Here is a 17,579-nt window from a genome sequence, read left to right on the forward strand (position 1 = left end):
GGCATCACTTTAACAATAAAGTGATAGGAACAGGTTTGAGAGTCATAATTTATATTGAAAAATTGTCGGACTTTTAAATAAATTTTTCAAATAAAGTAAGCAAAAGAGTTGCAGAGTAATTACTACAAGTGTTCTGTTGGGTTCAAAGGATGGATAAGAAGCCGAGCTCTGGTAGCTCGGGCCTGTAACACTACTAAGGAGGCTGAGAGCTGAGGACTGTAGTTCAAAGGTAGCCAGGATGAGAAAAGTCTGAGATTCTTATCTCTACCTAACCACCAGAAAACTGGACTTGGACCTGCTGTAGTTCAAAGTGATAGAGTGCTAGTCTTGAACTGAAAAGCGCAGGGACAGTGCCCAGGCCTGAAGTTCAAGCCCTATCACTGACCAAAAAAAAAAAAAAAGGTATGGATGATGAAAGAATTTTGTGTCAATACTGCCTTTTCCAGAGAGAAAGGGCCCAGCACCAAGAAACAGCAATCTTTCAAGGGCTAGACTCTTCTTGTTTTAAAACAATCTGGGATGTGAAGATCTATAGCAACATTTAATCCTGGAGGAGGGGAACAGGTCAGAAGTTACTGGCTCTGAAATTTGGGACTTAGAAAATTTATGGCTATTCTCAAATATCTGTAAAAAGACAAAACCAGATTTTGAAGGGAGGGGTGGTTTTGTGGAAGAGTGCTTGTCTAGCATGTAAAAAGCCTTAGGTTTGAGCCCCAGTACCACCAGAACAAAAAGCACAAAACCTAGTAATTTTTTTCCAGTTTTGTATTTTTATATGAAAAATATTATCTAGTAGGTGCTGGGATTGAATGGGAGCAACAGGTTGAGATGCTGATTCCACCTCCTGTGGGTGAAGTGGCCATTACCTCTGGGTTTTGTCTGTCTGAATTTGGAAAGAAAAAGAGAGAGAGAAGGGAAATTATAACCATATCTATATTCTCATCCTTTCCTTGCTTTATCCTACCCTGTCACAAGTCCTGACTCCTTTTCTCCTATAGCACTTGCTCTCTCTCTCTCTTTTTTTTTTTTTTTTGCCAATCCTGTGGCTTGAACTCTGGGTGTCAGCCCTACCCCTGAGCTCTTTGTGTCCAAGATTACTGCTCTACCACTTGAGCGCAGCGCCACTTCCTCTGATTAATTGGAAATTAAGAGTCTCCGGACTTTTCTGTCTCGGCTGGCTTCAAACTGCAATCTTTAGATCTCAGCCTCCTCAGTAGCTAGGGTTATAGGCTAGAGCCACTGGTTCTTCATTTTTGTATTCAAAATAGTACTGGGCTGTCTAGCAATTCAAACTCCAGGACCACCAAAAATACCCATAAACCAGCAAAATCACTGTGTATATTCTTTATTATCTCCCCCCCCATCATCCCTAGGAGTTATGACTATGTCGAGTCAAGTGAAACATAAATCTTGGTAAAGCAAAGGTCTGCCCTTTCCTTAAGGATGTGTGTGTGTGTGTGTGTGTGTGTGTGTGTGTGTGTGTGTGTGTGTGTGTGTGTGTGTGCGCGCGCACGCGCGCGCGTGTGTGTACGCACTCCTGCCTGCCTGCCTGCCTGCCTGCACTGGGGGCTTGAACTCAAGGCCTGGGTGTTGTTCCTTAGCTTTTTTGCTTAAAGCTAGTACTCTACCACTTAAGCTATAGCTCCACTTCTGAGCTTTTTTTTTTTGGAAGGGGGAAGTGCATGGCTGGACACAGTGGCCCACATCTGCCATCCCAGCAACCAAGGGAAGAACAAACAGGATCACACTCTAGGCATAAAGCAAGACTATTTAAAACATAACCAGTGTAAGAAGCTGATAGAATGGCTCAAGAAGTAGAACACCTGCTTAGCAAGTGCAGGTCCCTGAGTTTAAACCCAGTACCACACACACAGCCCACTAGCTCAGTGGCAGAGTGCAGACTGCGTAGTATGTGTGAGGCTCTGGACTCAATACTAGAAAAAAATAAACTATGTCAACCAGATGGCTCAGGTAATCATAGCTACGAAGGAGGCTGAGATCTGAGTCTTGTAGTTCAAAGCCCAGCCCACGCGAGAATGTCTCTCCAATCTGGTGAATATAATGTAACCCTTCTATTAATTAAAATAAAAAATATATGAAAAAAAAGAATGTCTCTCCCAAAACGTGGAAGTGGAGGTGTGACTCAAGTACTTGGAGCACCAGCTTTGAGTAAAAGGCTAAGGGACAGGGGCCGGGAGTTTGGCCTAGTGGTAGAGTGCTTGCCTAACATGCACGAATACCCAGGTTTGATTCCTCAGTACCACATACATAGAAAAAAGCTGGAAGTGGTAATGAAGCTCAAGTGGTAGAGCTCTAGCCCTGAGAAAGTCCAAGGACAGTGCTCAGGCCCTGAGCCCAAGCCTGGCAAAAAAATAAAAAATAATAATAATAATAAAAAGCTAAGGGACAGTGGCAGGCCTGAGTTCAGGCTCTAGTACTAGGACAAAAATAGCTGAGAGCCTAGGTACTTAGGAGGCTGAGATCTGAGGATCAAGGGCAAGAAAGAAAAAGAAGAGGCCAAGTGCTGGAGGCTCATGCCTGCAATCTAGCTACGCAGGAGACTGAGATCCAAGGATCAAAGTGCCAAACCAGGCAGAAAGTCCACGCAACTTTTATTTCAATTAACTAGCAAAAAGCTAGGAGTGGAACTATGGTTCAAGTGGTAGAGCTCTAGCCTTAGCACAACAGCTCAGGAACAATGCCTAGGCTCTGAGTTCAAACCCCAGGACCAACAAGAAAAGAAAAAAAAATGTAGTAGGCCATGCCTGTAGCCCCAGTTACTCAATGTCCACTGAGGGAGGGGGATCACCCGAGCCCTGCAGTTCCAGACCAGATTGAGCAACATACAGAGACCCTGTCTCAGAACAAATAGAAATGGGTAGAAGTGCCAAAAACACGAATAAGCAGTGCATGTTATAAACCCATAAGCAAGTAGATAAGGCAGTACAGTTCATGCAACCACTAACTGGCATAGCACCAGGATTGGTTAGTATCTCCCACACACACCTTTTTTTTTTTTTTGTCCAGTCCTGGGGCTTGAACTCAGGATTTGGGCACTGTCCTTGAACACTTTTTGCTCAAGGCTAGTGCTCTGCCACTTGAGCCACTGGTATCCCAATCTTTTAACTGCACATTTTTTTTAAGATACTAGCTTATCACTAAGACACTATTGGGGCTAGGAATGTGACCTCGTGGTAGAGTACTTGGCTACCAGGCATGAAGCCCTCCGTTTAATTCCTCAGTACACAGAAAATACTGGAAGTGCTGCGTGGCTCAAGTGGTAGAGAGCTACCCTTGAGCAAAAGAAGCTCCAGGACAGTGCCCAGGCCCGGAGTTCAAGCCCCAGGACTGGCAAAAAATAATAACAAAACACTTACTGGTTGCATCTCTGTGAACACTGACGAGAGGCTATTCCAGATATCTTCCAAGCCATTCTTGACCTGTCTCCAAAAAGTAAGCGCCGGGCTGGGGGTGGGAGGCACTGGGAGGGGTCTTCGTCTGAGGTGGATGGGGAGCAGAGTGGTGGTGGTGGTGGTGGTGGTGGTGGTGGTCCGGGTGCTGGCGGTGGTCTGAGAGCTGCAGCTGCTGCCCGAGCAGAGCCCGGTGTCCAGGGGGCACTCCTCCCGAAGCCGGTTGCAGGGACATTGCTGGTAGGTGCAGGGGCGGTGCTCCGTGCGGAGCTGGCTCAGGGCTCCAACTCGCAGGCGCCCAGATAAGCCTTGCAGCTTCCCTGCCCGGCTCCGGCTCATGGTGCCTGACTTGCAATGGCAGTGCCATGGGCCCCAGGGCATCAGCACCAACCGCAGATCCTCGGGAGCTGGCATGGCTGAGTGTGAAGAGGATGGCCACGTTTTGGGAGTGGACCCCGCCGTGGACCACTGGTTGAGGGAGGCCACGGAGCTCAGCAGCTCATCAGTATACTTTGCGGTGAGGGGCGGCAAGTCTGTGGTCATCCTGATTTCTTTCTCCTGACTGTTGGCTACAACCTTCCCGGAGCTGGAACTCACCACCTTACTGGACGTTGTGTTGGGAGTTCCAGGGCTGGTGTTATTCTTTCGGGCATCAATCACCACCCCTTCTTCCAAAGACCCATCCTCGTCTTCACTGGGGCTGGGCATAGCCGTCCGGCTGATGCCTGTCACAGTGGCCAGGAGCTCGGCAGCTGCCGGGCCTGCCAGGCGGTCGGCGGTGGCCAGGGCATCGTTCTCGTCCTCCAGAGTTATCTTGGGCTTCCGAAGAGTGGTCTGGTTGGGGCTGTTTGTGGTCCTGCGGCTGCGGGCTGGAGCCCCAAAGCGGAAGCTGGCCTGCTGTATCTCCGTGGTCGTGGTGGGAGTCGAGGCAGAGATGTGGGCCCCCGCCGCCCGGGACCCCAGACTAAGCAGCAGGGCCCAGAGCAGCACGCCGGCGGCGGGGACCATGGGGCTGGGAGGCTCGGGGGCGGGAGGGGGCGGGTTCCTACCTTCTCTCCCTCCCTTCCCTCCCCTAAGTCCTCTCCCTGAGGCCGGGGCACACCTGCAGCCCAAGGGGCTGAGCTCAAAATCCTGGGGAACCTGGGCAATGAGAATTCCGAGCTAGAACCGAAAGGCAGATTGTGATGTAAGTGGATGGGGCAAGAGTCGTTCACTTCCTTGATACACGCTTTATCAGTTCATTAACAGCTACAGGTCAGAATTTACGAATGAGGGCAAAAAATCCAGGCACTGAGAGTCTCCCAGGAGCACAGGCGGAGGGTCTGCAGCGGTTCTTCCCGCCTCGGGCGCTCCCTCCTGGCTCCCAGAAGGCAGGTCTGGCTGTGGTTGCCCCCTCTACCCATCTCCCCCTCTGCCCCTTTGCTTACAGAGGTGGAAACCAAGACCCAAAGGCATGAGATTATTCAGCCAAGCTTTTACAGCTAAAGCAGGATTGCAAGCCAGCACTTGACACTTCAATGCTTCTACAGTCAGCCTTCCATCCCGACAACTGTAATGAAAACCACGAGCAGATCCGATTCACAACCTGCAAGCCCTCCAGCATTCAGGCAGCACCATGGAAGGAATGGAATCACGGGAAAAACGTCCAGATCCCCTGGGGGTAGTCCTGGGATGGATGATTTATAAAGCAACTCAGATGGTTCTGGGATTAATGGGCAGGCAGATCTTTGCTTCATTCGAAGGTCTTTTATCCAGTCTTGTGCTAGGGCCTTTTGGAGCCACGAACTTCCTGGTCCAACCTATATTAGTGGATAAGGGAAAGAAGTGGTTTGGGGTAAGGGGATGGGTTTATTCATTAGTTTGGGGAAGGAAAGCAGATGAATTGAACAGGCTAGAAGACTGCATGTTTCAGTCATCACCTGGCATCTTTTGCTTCCTAATACCTTCTTCTCCACTGGATATAATCTAGGCACTGCCAACATTACTCTTCCTAATCTCTAGGTTGTTCTAGTTGTAAACTCTGGAATACAATTATTCTTTAATGTCTCTGAACTTAAATATATAATTGTTTTCATTTGTTCTTGATGAATGTAATAATAGCCTTAATTCCTTCTCTAGGTGTATGAACATTTTCCAGGTACACCTAAAAAAGTTATTTAGTTCTTTTGTATCTTCCCCAAGGCATTAAGAAAGTGGGGTCCAGTGGCTTGTGTCTGTAATCTTAGCTATTCAGGAGGCTAAGATCTAAGGATCATGGTTCAAAACCAGCAGGGACAGGAAAATCTATGAAATACTTATCTTCAATTAGCCAGCAAGAAACCACAAATGGACCTGTGGCTCAAGTGCTAGAGTGCTGGCCTGGAACAAAAAGTCTAGGGGACAGTACCTAGGCCCTGAGTTCAAGCCCCAGGATTGGCAGAAAGAAAAGCCAGGGGGATGGGAGAGGACTGGCTTTACATATCCCACCCCAAACCTTCATCCTTAAAAGAAGACTCACTGTGTGACAGCTTCAGGAATGTGGACTTGATCTAGGGAGATGAGTTGGGCCAGCTCCTCCAGGCTGTTCAGAAAACGGACTTTTTGTGTGAACTTAGAACTGAAAAAGAGAATAAACCCAAAATGTTTTTTACCCAGAGGCCACTTTTTGCACATCTTTATAAAGGGTTGGGCATGGTGGAGCATGCCTGTAATCCTAACATTCAGTTTAGCAGGCTGAGACGGGAGGCTAGCGCACAACCATCATCTCACAGACAACCAAGGGCTGGGTTATGGCTCAAGTGGCAAAACACTTAAGTGCAAGGCCCCAAGTTCAAGCCCAAGTACAAAGGAAAATGTAGCAAATAGAATGGTTGGAAAGGATCTCCTAAATCTTGAATCTGAAAATAGGAAAATGGGAAGGTCCTTGTTAGAACGAATGAATACCTGATGAAGGGCCGAAGCAGTGCCAGAAATGCCTTCACATACCACGTAGCATGGACAACCACTAGGGCGCGTAGGTTTTTCCGGAGCCTGCAGAACATGATGAAATGGTCTTTTTTTTTTTTTTTGCCAGTCCTGGGCTTGAGCTCAGGGCCTGAGCACTGTCCTTGGACTTTCTCAAGGCTAGAGCTCTACCACTTGAGCCTCAGCATCACTTCTGGCTTTTTTCTATGTATGTGGTACCGAGGAATCGAACCCGGGTCTTCGTGCATGCTAGGCAAGCACTCAACCACTAGGCCAAACTCCCGGCCGATGAAATGGTCTTATTTCTGGTTTCACCTTCATCCTAGAGTCCATACTGCAATCCCCATGGCTTCTCTGATTTCTTTTCTTTTCTTTTTTTTTTTTTTTGCCAGTTGTGGGGCTTTGTTACAAGCATAAGGATGTGAAGGTAGAACAGGGGGTAATGAAGTGAAAATACTAACATAATGAATAGGATGTGAAAATACTAGAATAATGAATATGAAAAATGCTAATATAATGAATATAATTTAAATGAAAACAATGGGATGAAATACAGTTAAAATACTTAAAGAAATATATTGCCAATACAAACTTGTATCTAAAGGCAAATGGACATGGGAGATAAAACCCATGCAAGGACACATTATGACCATAGCCATAGGAATGGTCACGAGCATGGCTTACAAGACAGAGTAATCATAAAATACCTAAGAGCCCAGACACCTGGGCATAGGGGACAGAGCAATAGCTAGAGTAAAATACAGCACATTTCTGGGTACCACCGACCAAGGGCATAACCAATCCAAATCAAGCAAGAAGGAGTTTGGGCCGGAGAGGAGCAGCCAAGGACTGATATAAGTGAAGGACCCAGAAGGAGGGACAGCACTTCTGCTGGCCTTAACCGAGACTGTGGTTCGAGGATCTTCGGCCTGAAGAAGCTGCTCCTTGCCTGAGAGGACTGACAAGGACTAAGACTCGTCGTGTGGCCCCCGAGCTCACACCACGGCAGAACTGGAAGCTGCATCTAACAACTGATCGGCAGGCCCTGTTCAACTTCGGGACTAAGAGATATCGGAGAGGGGAGTCCAGCTGGTGTGCTGGATAGGCAGGACAGAATTAGGCAAATTAGGACTAGAATATAGTAACTAGAATATAGTGTTAACTATGCTAAGCTATGTTACCTACCTATTGGTGAATTACTTCTGTCTGCTCACAATAGGCTTGAACTCAGGGCCTGGGCACTATCCTAGATACTTTTTGCTCAAGGCTAGCACTCCGCCACTTGAGCCATAGCGCCACCTTACAGCTTTTTATGTACATGATACCGAAGAATTGAACCCAGGGCTTTGTTCATGAGAGGCAAGCACTTTACCCCAAGGCTACACTCCCAGCCCTGGCTTCTTTGATTTTTAGATTTCTCTAGCAGTTGGGTCGAATCTCATTCGTTTCACTGCTGTCTCACTCTATCCACACTTACTCAGCCATCTATGCTTCTTGTTAGGAAATCTTCCTCTCAGAATATCTCAGTCTAGCCTTTTTACACCATATCCCTCATGGCTTATTCTGATATTCCTTTTGCAAACTTTTTTTTTTTTGCCTGTTTGTGCTGGTACTGGGGCTCAAACTCAAGGCCTCCTGGTCTCCCCCAGCTTGCTTGCTCACAACTGGTATGATACCACATAAGCTGGACTTCAATGCCTCTAGCCTAGCATTTTGCTGGCTAATTGGAGATAGCCTCAAATTTTCTTGCTCAGGCTGGGCTTCATGCCATCATCTTCCAAGTCTCAGCTTCCTGAGTAACTAGGATTACAGACATGAACCACCTCCTTTCCAGACCAGGATTATTTATAAAACTCTCCTGCGGCTGACAGTAGGTCTAGTGGTAGAGTGCCTGCCTAACAAGCACAAAGCCCTGAGATCAAAAAGAAAAAAAAAATTCAAGTGGAAGAAAACCAGGAAGGAAAATGGCAAGAAAAAGAAATAGTAACTAAAGGGAAGATGGGAAAAGTGAAAGAAAAAGGAAACATGAACGTAGAAAAGACCTGTAGAACAGGGAGAAGAGAAGACGATGGTCATGTGGAATGGGGCATCAACATGGACTGGAAAAAGCAAGAGAGAGAGAGAGACAGAGAGAGAGAGAGAGAGAGAGAGAGAGAGAGAGAGAGAGAGAGAGAGGGAGGGAGGGAGGGAGGGAGGGAGGGAGGGAGGGAGGGAAAGAGAGCCTTCTGAGAAATCAGGAAGTCTGCTGATTTACTTGATCTCCACAAATGTCTAGTGGCAAACGTTACCATTGCCATTTTATAGATGAGGAAATTGAGGCCCAGAAAAGCTAAACAACTTGTCCAGATCATACAACTAATATGTGGTAAGAGCAAGACTCAAAGCTAGATAGCCTTGGTGCCAAGAGAAGACAAACAGGAGAGGCTTCAGAAGAGGCTGCGGAAGAATGAAAGATAGAGATTGAATGTGGCGGCCCCATACCTTCAACCCCAGAACTCAGGAAACTAAGAGCAATCTTTTTTCCCCCCTGAAACTGGTCCTGGGGCTGTCCCTGAGCTTTTATGCACAAAGTTAGTGCTCTGCCACTTGAACTATTGCTCCACTTCAGCTTGTTCGGTGTTTAACTGGAGACAAGTGTCATGGACTTTCCTGCTTGGACTAGCTTCAAATATTGATCCTCAGATTTCAGCCTCCTGAATAGCCAGGATTCCAGGCATGAGCTATTTGGTACCTGGCTCCTAAGACAGGAGACTATCATTGAGGCCAGCTTGGGCTACACAATGAGATCTGATCTTGGAAAAACAATTACACAAATAAAAAGATGAGAGGACTAAAAAGAAAGAAAGGTTTTGTGGTCCTCTTTGCTATGGTCTTACCGCCGATCCAGAGTATGGTAGCACTGGCGTATCCAGCTCAGAGGGGGAACTTGAGCCCTGCTTGTGCCTCCACTCAAGTGAACAAGCAGGTAGTTTTCAGCTACCAGCAGCTCCAGAGTTCCCACGATATACCTGGAAAGATGATATCGCGGGCAAGATGCATGTTGGGTGTTTCGGGAAATGGAGTATTATCTACTGATTAGGACAGGCTTTTTCACTTTCCCCTTCCTTATTCCCTCTCTGTGGCCCTTCAGCCTTTCCGCCTTACCTGAACAAGTGTTCCATGACATAGGCGTAATTGTGGATGTTGCTTCGGGGTAGATAACAGGAAGCAAAAATGATGACAGCATTGAGACCATCACCATGGTAGCCTAGGGGGCCAATCAAGGGAAAATTCACTCAGGCCACAAATATGAAAAGACAGACAGCACATCTGCTTAGGCTGAGGGATGCTAAGGGTTCCTGGAAGTTACAGAAAGGATGGTGAACCCAAGAACTGCATCTCCAGTTTAGGCAGTTTAGTCAGTTTGTAGCCTTTCTGCTAATCGTTACCTCCATGAGACAGGACCTTCTTATAGGGCTCAATGACAGTCATATCTACTCGCTGCTCCTGCTGTCCTGTTCGAAACACTCTCCAGCGGTGACCATCTTCTCCAGCCACATCCCACACAGACCGCCGGCCCAGCCTTTCAGCTGCCTCACTGGCTTGTAGGCTCTCTGCTCGGGGCAGGTCATCTAAAATAGAGGAGTAGAGAAAAAAAACACAGGGCAGATTTCCTATTTTCAGTCCATTGCAACTTTCTTACATTTCTTAGATTTTTCTACTCAACCACCTTTTGTTCATTCATTTTTTAAATTTTTACTTATTTTTTGGTCATGGGGCTTGAACTGTGGGCCTGAGCACTCTCCCTGAGCTCTGTGTGTGTGTGTGTGTGTGTGTGTGTGTGTGTGTGTGTGTGTGTGTGTGTGTGTGTGTGTGTGTGTGTGTGTGTGTGTGTGTGTGTGTGTGTGCGCGCGCGCGCGCCGGTTGTGGGGCTTGAACTCAGGGCCTAAGCACTGTCCTTGGACTTCTCTCAAGGCTAGAGCTCTACCCTTGAGCCTCAGCACCACTTCCAGCTTTTTTTCTTTTTTCTATGTATGTGGTGCCGAGGAATCGAACCCGGGTCTTCATGCATGCTAGGCAAGCACTCTACCACTAGGCCAAACTCCTGGCCCCTGTCCCTGAGCTCTTCAGCTCAAGGCTAGCACTCTACCACTTGAGTCACAGAAACATTTCCAGATTTTCCTTTTTTTGGTGGTCGTGGGGTTTGAACTCTGGGCCAGGGTGCTGTCCCTGAGCTCTTCAGCTCAAGGCTACAACTCCTACCCCTTGAGTCACAGTGCCACTTCCAGTTTTCTAATGGTTAATGAAGATAAATTCTCTCAGTCTTTAGTGCCCAGGCTGGCTTTGAACCTCGATCCTCATATCTCAGCCCGAGTAGCTTGGATTACAGGCATGAGCCACTGTGCCCAGCTACTTCCAGCTTTTTCTTTTTCCCCAGTCCTGGGGCTTAACTCAGGACCTGGGCACTGTCCTTAGACACTTTTGTTCAAGGCTAATGCTCTGCCACTTGAGCCACAGCACCATTTTTGGCTTTTTCTGAGTATGTGGTACCAAGGAATCGAGCCCAGGGCTTTGTATATGCTAAGCAAGCACTGTACCACAAGGCCACATTCCCAGCCCTTCAGAATATTATCCTTCATAGTTTCTATTTCTTTTTGATGGTGTTAGGGTTTGAATTCAAGGCCTTTTACTTGCAAGGCAGGCACTCTACCATTTGAGTGATACCTTCAGCCCCACGTGGTTTTTAGAGAAGAGGTTCTCACTAGGTAACCTAGGTTGGCTTTACGTGTGGGATCTTCCCATCTCAGACTCTCAAGTACATGGAATTACAGGCATGCATTACCACACCTACTCACTTCTCCCACTCATTGTTGTTGTTGTTGTTTGTTTGTTTTTGGTTGGTTGTGGGGCTTAGAATCTGGGCCTGGGCACTGTCACTGAACTCTTCAATTCAAGGCTACTGCCATACCCTTGAGTCACAGCCCCACTTCCAGTTTTCTTTTCTTTTTTAAATTTTTTTGCCAGTCCTTGAACTCCGGGCTTAAGCACTTGGACTTTTCTCAAGGCTAGAGCTCTACCACTTGAGCCACAGCACCAGTTCCAGCTTTTTTCTATGTATGTGGTACCGAGGAATCGAACCTGGCTCTTTGTGCATGCTCTGCAAGCACTCTACCACTAGGCCAAACTCCCGGCCCCACTTCCACTTTTCTAATGGTTAATTGGAGATAAGAGTCTCATGGTCTTTAGGGCCCAGGCTGGCTTTGAACTGTGATCCTCAGATCTCAGCTTCCTGAGTAGCTAGGATTATAGGCATTAGCCACCATGCCCGGCTTCCATTTCTTTCTTTACATGTTTCTCCCAGGCTGAGCTCAACTATTTTTATGTCTTCAATTACAACCAGTAAGGTGACTCTCAAAAGTCTCTGGTAAGTCACAGACCCAAAAGAGAGCTCAAAATTATTCTATTTTTTCTCTGCCTTGTATTTCCTATCTTGATCCCATTTACTTAGCTACCTGAGAGAAAAAAAAAATTACACCATGTGAGATTATCAGTTCTCGAACCAACTGAACCCCAGATCCTCTACATCCATCATTTTCTTTGGTTTGCCCTGGTTTGAGTTCTCAGCATTCCTCACCTGGCATTAGTACTAGCCTCTTAACTGTTCCTTTTTTTTTTTTTTTTTTTTTGTAGGTCATGGGGCTTGAACTCCAGGCCTGGGTACTATTCTTGAGCTCTTCAGCTCAAGGCAACTGCTCTACCCCTTGAGCCACAGCCCCACTTCTGGTTTTCTAGTGGTTAACTGGAGATGAATCTCATGCACTTTAGTGCCTGAGCAGCTTTGAACAGTGATCCTCAGATCTCAGCCTCCTGAGTAGCTAGGATTACAGGCGTGAGCTACCACATGGCTCCTAACTGCTCTTGATCCCTAGTTGCTTTTTCTTTTTAACCTAAATGATAATATACTATACCCACCATCCAGCATGATCTTTCTAGAATAACAGAAAGAGCAGCCTCATCTTTAAAAATAGTTGCAAGGGGCTGGGAAATACACAGCTCAGTAGTAGAGTTCTTGTAGTGGTAGAGCAGCATGCAATATGCCTTGGATTCAATCCCCAGAATCATAAAATCCCCCCTCTCCCCACCCTCCAAAAAAAAAAAAAAGCTGATAGCCCTAGCTACTCAGGAAGCTGAGATCTGAGGACTGAAGTTCAAAGCCAGCCTAGGCTGGGATTACAGAAGTGTATCACCATATCTGCTGTGACAAATTTTTAAAGCATTCAATTTGACCAAATTAGTCCCATGATTAAACTTTCCACATTTGTTCCCTACTGCCTATAACATAAAATCTAAATGCTTTAGCATGGCAACAAGGGCCTCCAGCCCTGACCTTTGACCACTTCACCCAGCGCTATCTCTTCATATTCTTTTGTCATTTCCCAGCCTTTCTCATATGTAGTCATGCTTCATACTTTGAATTCCCCTACTTCTATGCTATTGCTTTGTGGCTTAAGTTTTCAAAGTTCACCACAGAATCACCTCTTCTGTAAATCTTTCCTAACAGAAACTGACCTTTGCTTTCTCTATTGTATGCTAAACATAACCTAACCTTTAAGTGCCATTTATTTGTATATATTATTTCCTACTACACAGAGAATTAGCTGAAGGGGACTCTTGTCTTTATAAACCCCTGCCTGGTCTAGAGCTGCAATACCTATACTTGGGGAGGCTGAAGCAAGAGTATCTCTAGTTCTAGAGCAGCTTAGGCTATATTAGATTTCCTATTGCAAATCAAAACAGAACTAGGCACTGGTGGATCATATCTGTAATCCTAGATATACAGGAGGCCGAGATCTGAGAATTGTGATTCAAAGCCAGCCTGGACAGGAAAGTCCATGAGACTCTTATTTCCGATTAACTACCAAAAAGACAAAAGTGGAGCAGTGGCTCATATGGTAGAATGCTCTCCTTGAACAAAAGAAGCTCAGAGACAGTGTCCAGGCCCTGAGTTCAAGTCCCAGAACTGACACAAAACAAAACAAACAAAAACACATGATGGGGGAGTGGGAGTTTGGCCTAGTGGTAGAGTGCTTGCCTGGCATGCACAAAGACCTGGGTTCAATATCATGGTACCACAGACATAGAAAAAGCCAGAAGGGGGCCGCGAGTTTGGCCTAGTGGTTAAAGTGCTTGCCTAGCATGCATGAAGACCCGGGTTCGATTCCTCGGTACCACATACATAGTAAAAAGCCAGAAGTGGTGCTGAGGCTCAAGTGGTAGAGTGCTAGCCTTGAGAAAGTCCAAGGACAGTGCTCAGGCCCTGAACTCAAGCCCAGGACTGGCAAAAAAAAAAAAGAAAGAAAAAGCCAGAAGTAGTGCTGTGACTCAAATGGCAGTGCTCTAGCCTTGAGAAAGCCCAAGGACAGTGCTCAGGCCTGGCAAAAAAAAGGCACACTAACAAAACTTTAGTCCTGGCTGAATGATAGCATGTAACTAGAATTCAAGTTTTTCGTAATAAACAAAGGATTTTCCTCCTCTTCACTAGTCTTACAATGGAATTTATAAGCTTTAACTTTGCTAGCCTTTCCTCTTGGCCCTACTGTCATCAATTCTAATAATCAATCCTATTAAATCCATCCTGAGTCCTTGGATTCATCTCCCACCTTCCCATTCAAATTCATGCCCACTGTCCAGCTGCTCCGAGTCTGAAGGTGTCTCCAATTCGTCCACTTCCAGGTCTGAACTGTCATCAGAGGAAGATGCAGAGTGGGTAAGAGCAGCTTCAGGCCCCACTGTCAGATTCAGCCTTAACTCTGGGGCAGAAAGACGTTTACGCATGGGGCGCTGGCCATATAAAGATAAGGTGCTTGGGGTACCTGGGATTGGAGAAAGGGAGGGAGAAAATACATGGAAAGAGTTGTGAGTTGGGGCAGTGGATGAGGGCTAGAATTCCTAAATATAGACAGTGGTATGATGGTGGGAGTGAACATGAAAGAGAGTACCAAAAGGGGTATTTGGGAAAGGGAGAGACAGAACTGCACAGAAATAGCAGATAACCCTTCACTGCACTAGAACCAAAAACTTTAGGCCTACTTGCTCCCAAACTTACCTGCCTGTGAGTCTCTTGGAGGGTCTTCAGGATCTTCAGAAGGGCCAGCCTCCTCAGGAAGCAATCTAGAAGGGAAAAGATTTCAAAGGCAGTCACAGACACAGCAGACTAAAGGCATCAAGTTAGGTATCAATTTATCTTCTCCCAATCCATCATGATTTTATCATTCCTCCAGCACCACCCCCCCTCCTGCCCACCACCTCTTTCCACCCAATTCTAATGCATCCTCCCTGCCCTGCCTTTGTGACCATCTCACCTAGGGAATTCTTCATCTTGCCATTCCTCCTCCAGCTCCAGTTCCTCAAGTCTCAGGGTTGTTCCTGATTCTGTTGCTTCTACACTCTCCTTGACCCTGATAATTCCCCAAAAGGAAAAAAAGAGAGAGAGAGAGAAAGAGAGAGAGAGAAAAAATCTAGACAGTGTCCTAAGTGAGCTGGGGTAGATATTTGCACAAATAACTACAGTATAATAGGCAGGCCTTAAAAAGAATTCATCTGCTGGGTGGGTGCTGATGGCTCATGCTTATAATCCTAGCTACTCAGGATGCTAAGATCTGAGGATCATGGATCAAAGCCAGCCTAGGCAGGAATATCCGTGAAATTTCAATTAACCAGCAAAAGCTGGAAATGCAGCTGTGGTTCAAGCGGTAGTGACCTAGCTTTGAGCAAAAAATTTCAGAGACAACGCTCAGACCCCAAGTTCAAACCCAAGGACTAGCACCAAAACAAAACAAAACAAAACAACCCATCTCTTGTCTTCATAGATGTTTCTCCCACCTTCATTGCTTGTTAGGAGCAGAAAAGACAGAATAAAAAGTGAATCATAATTTATCGTTATGGCAGTGACTATCTACAATGTAAGGGTGAGATTACAGTTGTCTGGAACCCAGATAAACCTGTCACAGTCATCCCTGGGCAAAGTTGAGAAAGATGGCACCTAATTAGGCCCGCCTTTCTCCTACCATACGGGGGAGTGGCTCTGGGAAACAATGGAGAAGACAGGATAGAAGAGAAGGTATGGGGAGATTTGCTGGGGGAGAATTGGGCTCTTTAAGTTCAGTTCTGGCTCCTTTTTGCTGATACTTATTCTAGAGGATGGGAGTTAAAAACAGGCAGATTTATCAGAAACTAGATACTTCCCTTAACTTTTAAAACCAGGGAATTAGCCCTTTCCTGTTTCACACCATACTGACATTCCTAACGCACGTCAGCCCTCAGCAAACCACTTCTTAGAAGTTTCTTTTCTTACAGGAACCCAAGATCCAAGTCAGTAAGGGCTACTGAACGGTAGAAAAGTCCATCACTCCCCAACCAAATCAGCCAAGCTTTGACTTACCCAAAATCTGATTTTTTTTCTGTCTCTTGTGGAGTCCCCATCATCACAAGTCTTCCTATCTTCTTTAGACTTGAGTTGCAAGGAAGCTGCTTCTCCCAGCCCCCAATACTTCTTTACCCTTTTCTGGCTCAGCTGTTGTTGCTCTTGTCTCTAAGAAAAAGAGAGGTGTGGAAGGGAGGGAACCTCAACTTCAAACAGGTTTTGTCACCTCTCCTCCCAAGGAGCAGGTTTGCCCAAAAGAAAAAGCCTGCCTCCTATGTGGGGGCGGGTTTAGGGGAGGAGAGTGTTTTTTAGAGTGGCTAGTCACTAATACTTTGGTTGTAAGGCTATCTTGGGCCTACTTTCAGTTTAAAGTAAAACTGGACACATGTATCTTATAAGGAAGGGTCTAGGAGAAAGGAAAAAAGCGGGGAGGGTAGGGATGAGGCAGGTCCTGTTGCTCAGAGACAAGAGAAAAAGGAAGAGTGGGAAGAAGGAAAATGTATCTATAGGAGATTGAAACAATTACTGAAGGGAAAAGCCTGATATTTGTAAAAAGAGACAATAAGACCTCAAACAGGAAAAAAAGTATTTAATATTTTAACAAAATTCAAAATAAAGTACCCAAATTACAAAACATAAATTCCTTTGGTTCAGTAATCACACCACTATTTTTACATTCAAATGGCTACAGACATCATACCCTTAACGTGAAGTCACACTGTCCCCCTTATACTGAAAGATGTCATGCCTAATCCATCACATACCCCGCTGTTGGGTGGAATTATTGGTGACTTACATAGGGTAGGAGTGGGGGGAAAGGTTGGTCTGAAGAAAAAAGAGGAGATTACACATGCATAAGTCAGTGGAGGGAGCTCTTAGTTGGGTCCTCATGGTATGAATCAATGGCACCCCTGTACATGCTACATGAGGCTACATCTTCTTGGTACCATCACACTTAAAAAACACACATAGTCCAGTGACCCCGAGCATTCCAGGTGAAAATACAGAGAAATAGAGGAGAGAAAGCATGGCAACCAGAGACAAATCACAGAATACCAGGGAACATCTAGTCCAAACCCTTGTTTTACAGATGAGGAAAACGAGACCTGAAGTAAGGAAATGTCCTGTCAAAAGACACAGTCAGTGGCAGTCAGTATTAAGAGCTACATGCTGCTTTTTAACATGAACAGAAAAGAGAAAGGGGGGAGGGGGTACTGTCTTCTGTAAGAGGACAGACCAGAGTTCTTATTCCTGTTTGGCTGTCTTTTGGGAAAAGTACCTACAAAGTCTTAAGGTCTTTCTGGATGCCTTCTGAACTCTCTAGAACCAGAGATTGGGTTCCAATTGTCTATCAATCTGTACAGTGCCCACCCAGCAAGTTGGAGGCCTTGAGTTCAAAACCCAGTATCAAAATCAAACTAAACTCTCAGGGATCTTCAGGGTTCTTTTGGCTCTGGGAGAGTGAGACCCAGAGAAAGAGAAAGTCAGGACAGAAGATAATGGGACTCCAATATGCTCCAAGTAAGATACGAAATAGTTTCAATAAACTCAGAAGATAAAAGTTCAAATCTCTCAATCGAACACTGTTGCCTTACTGGGGCCAAAAGAGTTGAAAATCTGGGCCAGGAGCGTGGCCTAGTGGTAGAGTGCTCACCTAGCAGGCACAAAGCTCTGGGTTCAATTCCTGGGTACCACATACACAGAAAAAGCCAGAAGTGGTGCTGTGGCTCAAGTGGCAGAATGTTAGTCTTGAGCAAAAAAGTGTCCAAGGACAGTGCCCAGGCTGAGTTCAGGCCCCAGTCTGGCCCCCCCCCCCCAAAAAA

The 17,579-nt window shown here is 46.1% G+C and overlaps 2 protein-coding genes across 2 annotated transcripts; both read right to left on the bottom strand.

The window, feature by feature from the left end:
* Positions 1 to 750: 750 nt before the first annotated feature.
* Positions 751 to 5,044, bottom strand: C10H1orf56 (chromosome 10 C1orf56 homolog). Its single transcript, XM_090341047.1, has 2 exons — positions 3,378 to 5,044; positions 751 to 883 (listed from the first exon to the last, which is right to left on the bottom strand). The coding sequence occupies exons 1-2, from the start codon at positions 4,416 to 4,418 to the stop codon at positions 863 to 865; spliced, it is 1,062 nt and encodes a 353-aa protein (XP_090197173.1). The 5' UTR covers positions 4,419 to 5,044; the 3' UTR covers positions 751 to 862.
* An 11-nt stretch (positions 5,045 to 5,055) lies between these two features.
* Positions 5,056 to 15,920, bottom strand: Bnipl (BCL2 interacting protein like). The gene is made up of 10 exons (XM_090341048.1): positions 15,775 to 15,920; positions 14,696 to 14,791; positions 14,440 to 14,504; positions 13,994 to 14,206; positions 9,782 to 9,964; positions 9,498 to 9,600; positions 9,230 to 9,361; positions 6,333 to 6,419; positions 5,908 to 6,006; positions 5,056 to 5,209 (listed from the first exon to the last, which is right to left on the bottom strand). Exons 1-10 carry the CDS (start codon positions 15,816 to 15,818, stop codon positions 5,173 to 5,175), a joined length of 1,059 nt encoding a protein of 352 aa, XP_090197174.1. The 5' UTR covers positions 15,819 to 15,920; the 3' UTR covers positions 5,056 to 5,172.
* Positions 15,921 to 17,579: the final 1,659 nt, after the last annotated feature.

This window comes from Megascapheus bottae, chromosome 10 (genome assembly GCF_031878675.1).
Source record: "Megascapheus bottae isolate mThoBot1 chromosome 10, mThoBot2.hap1, whole genome shotgun sequence".
NCBI classification, from domain to species: Eukaryota; Metazoa; Chordata; class Mammalia; order Rodentia; family Geomyidae; genus Megascapheus; species Megascapheus bottae.

Bases quoted from the DNA above. Each gene is read 5' to 3' on its own strand.
- Bnipl (XM_090341048.1), bottom strand. From the start codon at position 15,818: ATGATGGGGACTCCACAAGAGACAGAAAAAAAATCAGATTTTGG. The intron at 14,792-15,774 runs GTAAGTCAAAGC...GGGAATTATCAG, and splicing joins GAAAAAAAATCAGATTTTGG to GGTCAAGGAGAGTGTAGAAG. The intron at 9,601-9,781 runs GTAACGATTAGC...TTGGCCCCCTAG, and splicing joins GAAGGTCCTGTCTCATGGAG to GCTACCATGGTGATGGTCTC.
- C10H1orf56 (XM_090341047.1), bottom strand. From the start codon at position 4,418: ATGGTCCCCGCCGCCGGCGTGCTGCTCTGGGCCCTGCTGCTTAGTCTG. The intron at 884-3,377 runs GTAAGTGTTTTG...TTCCAAATTCAG, and splicing joins TGTTCACAGAGATGCAACCA to ACAGACAAAACCCAGAGGTA.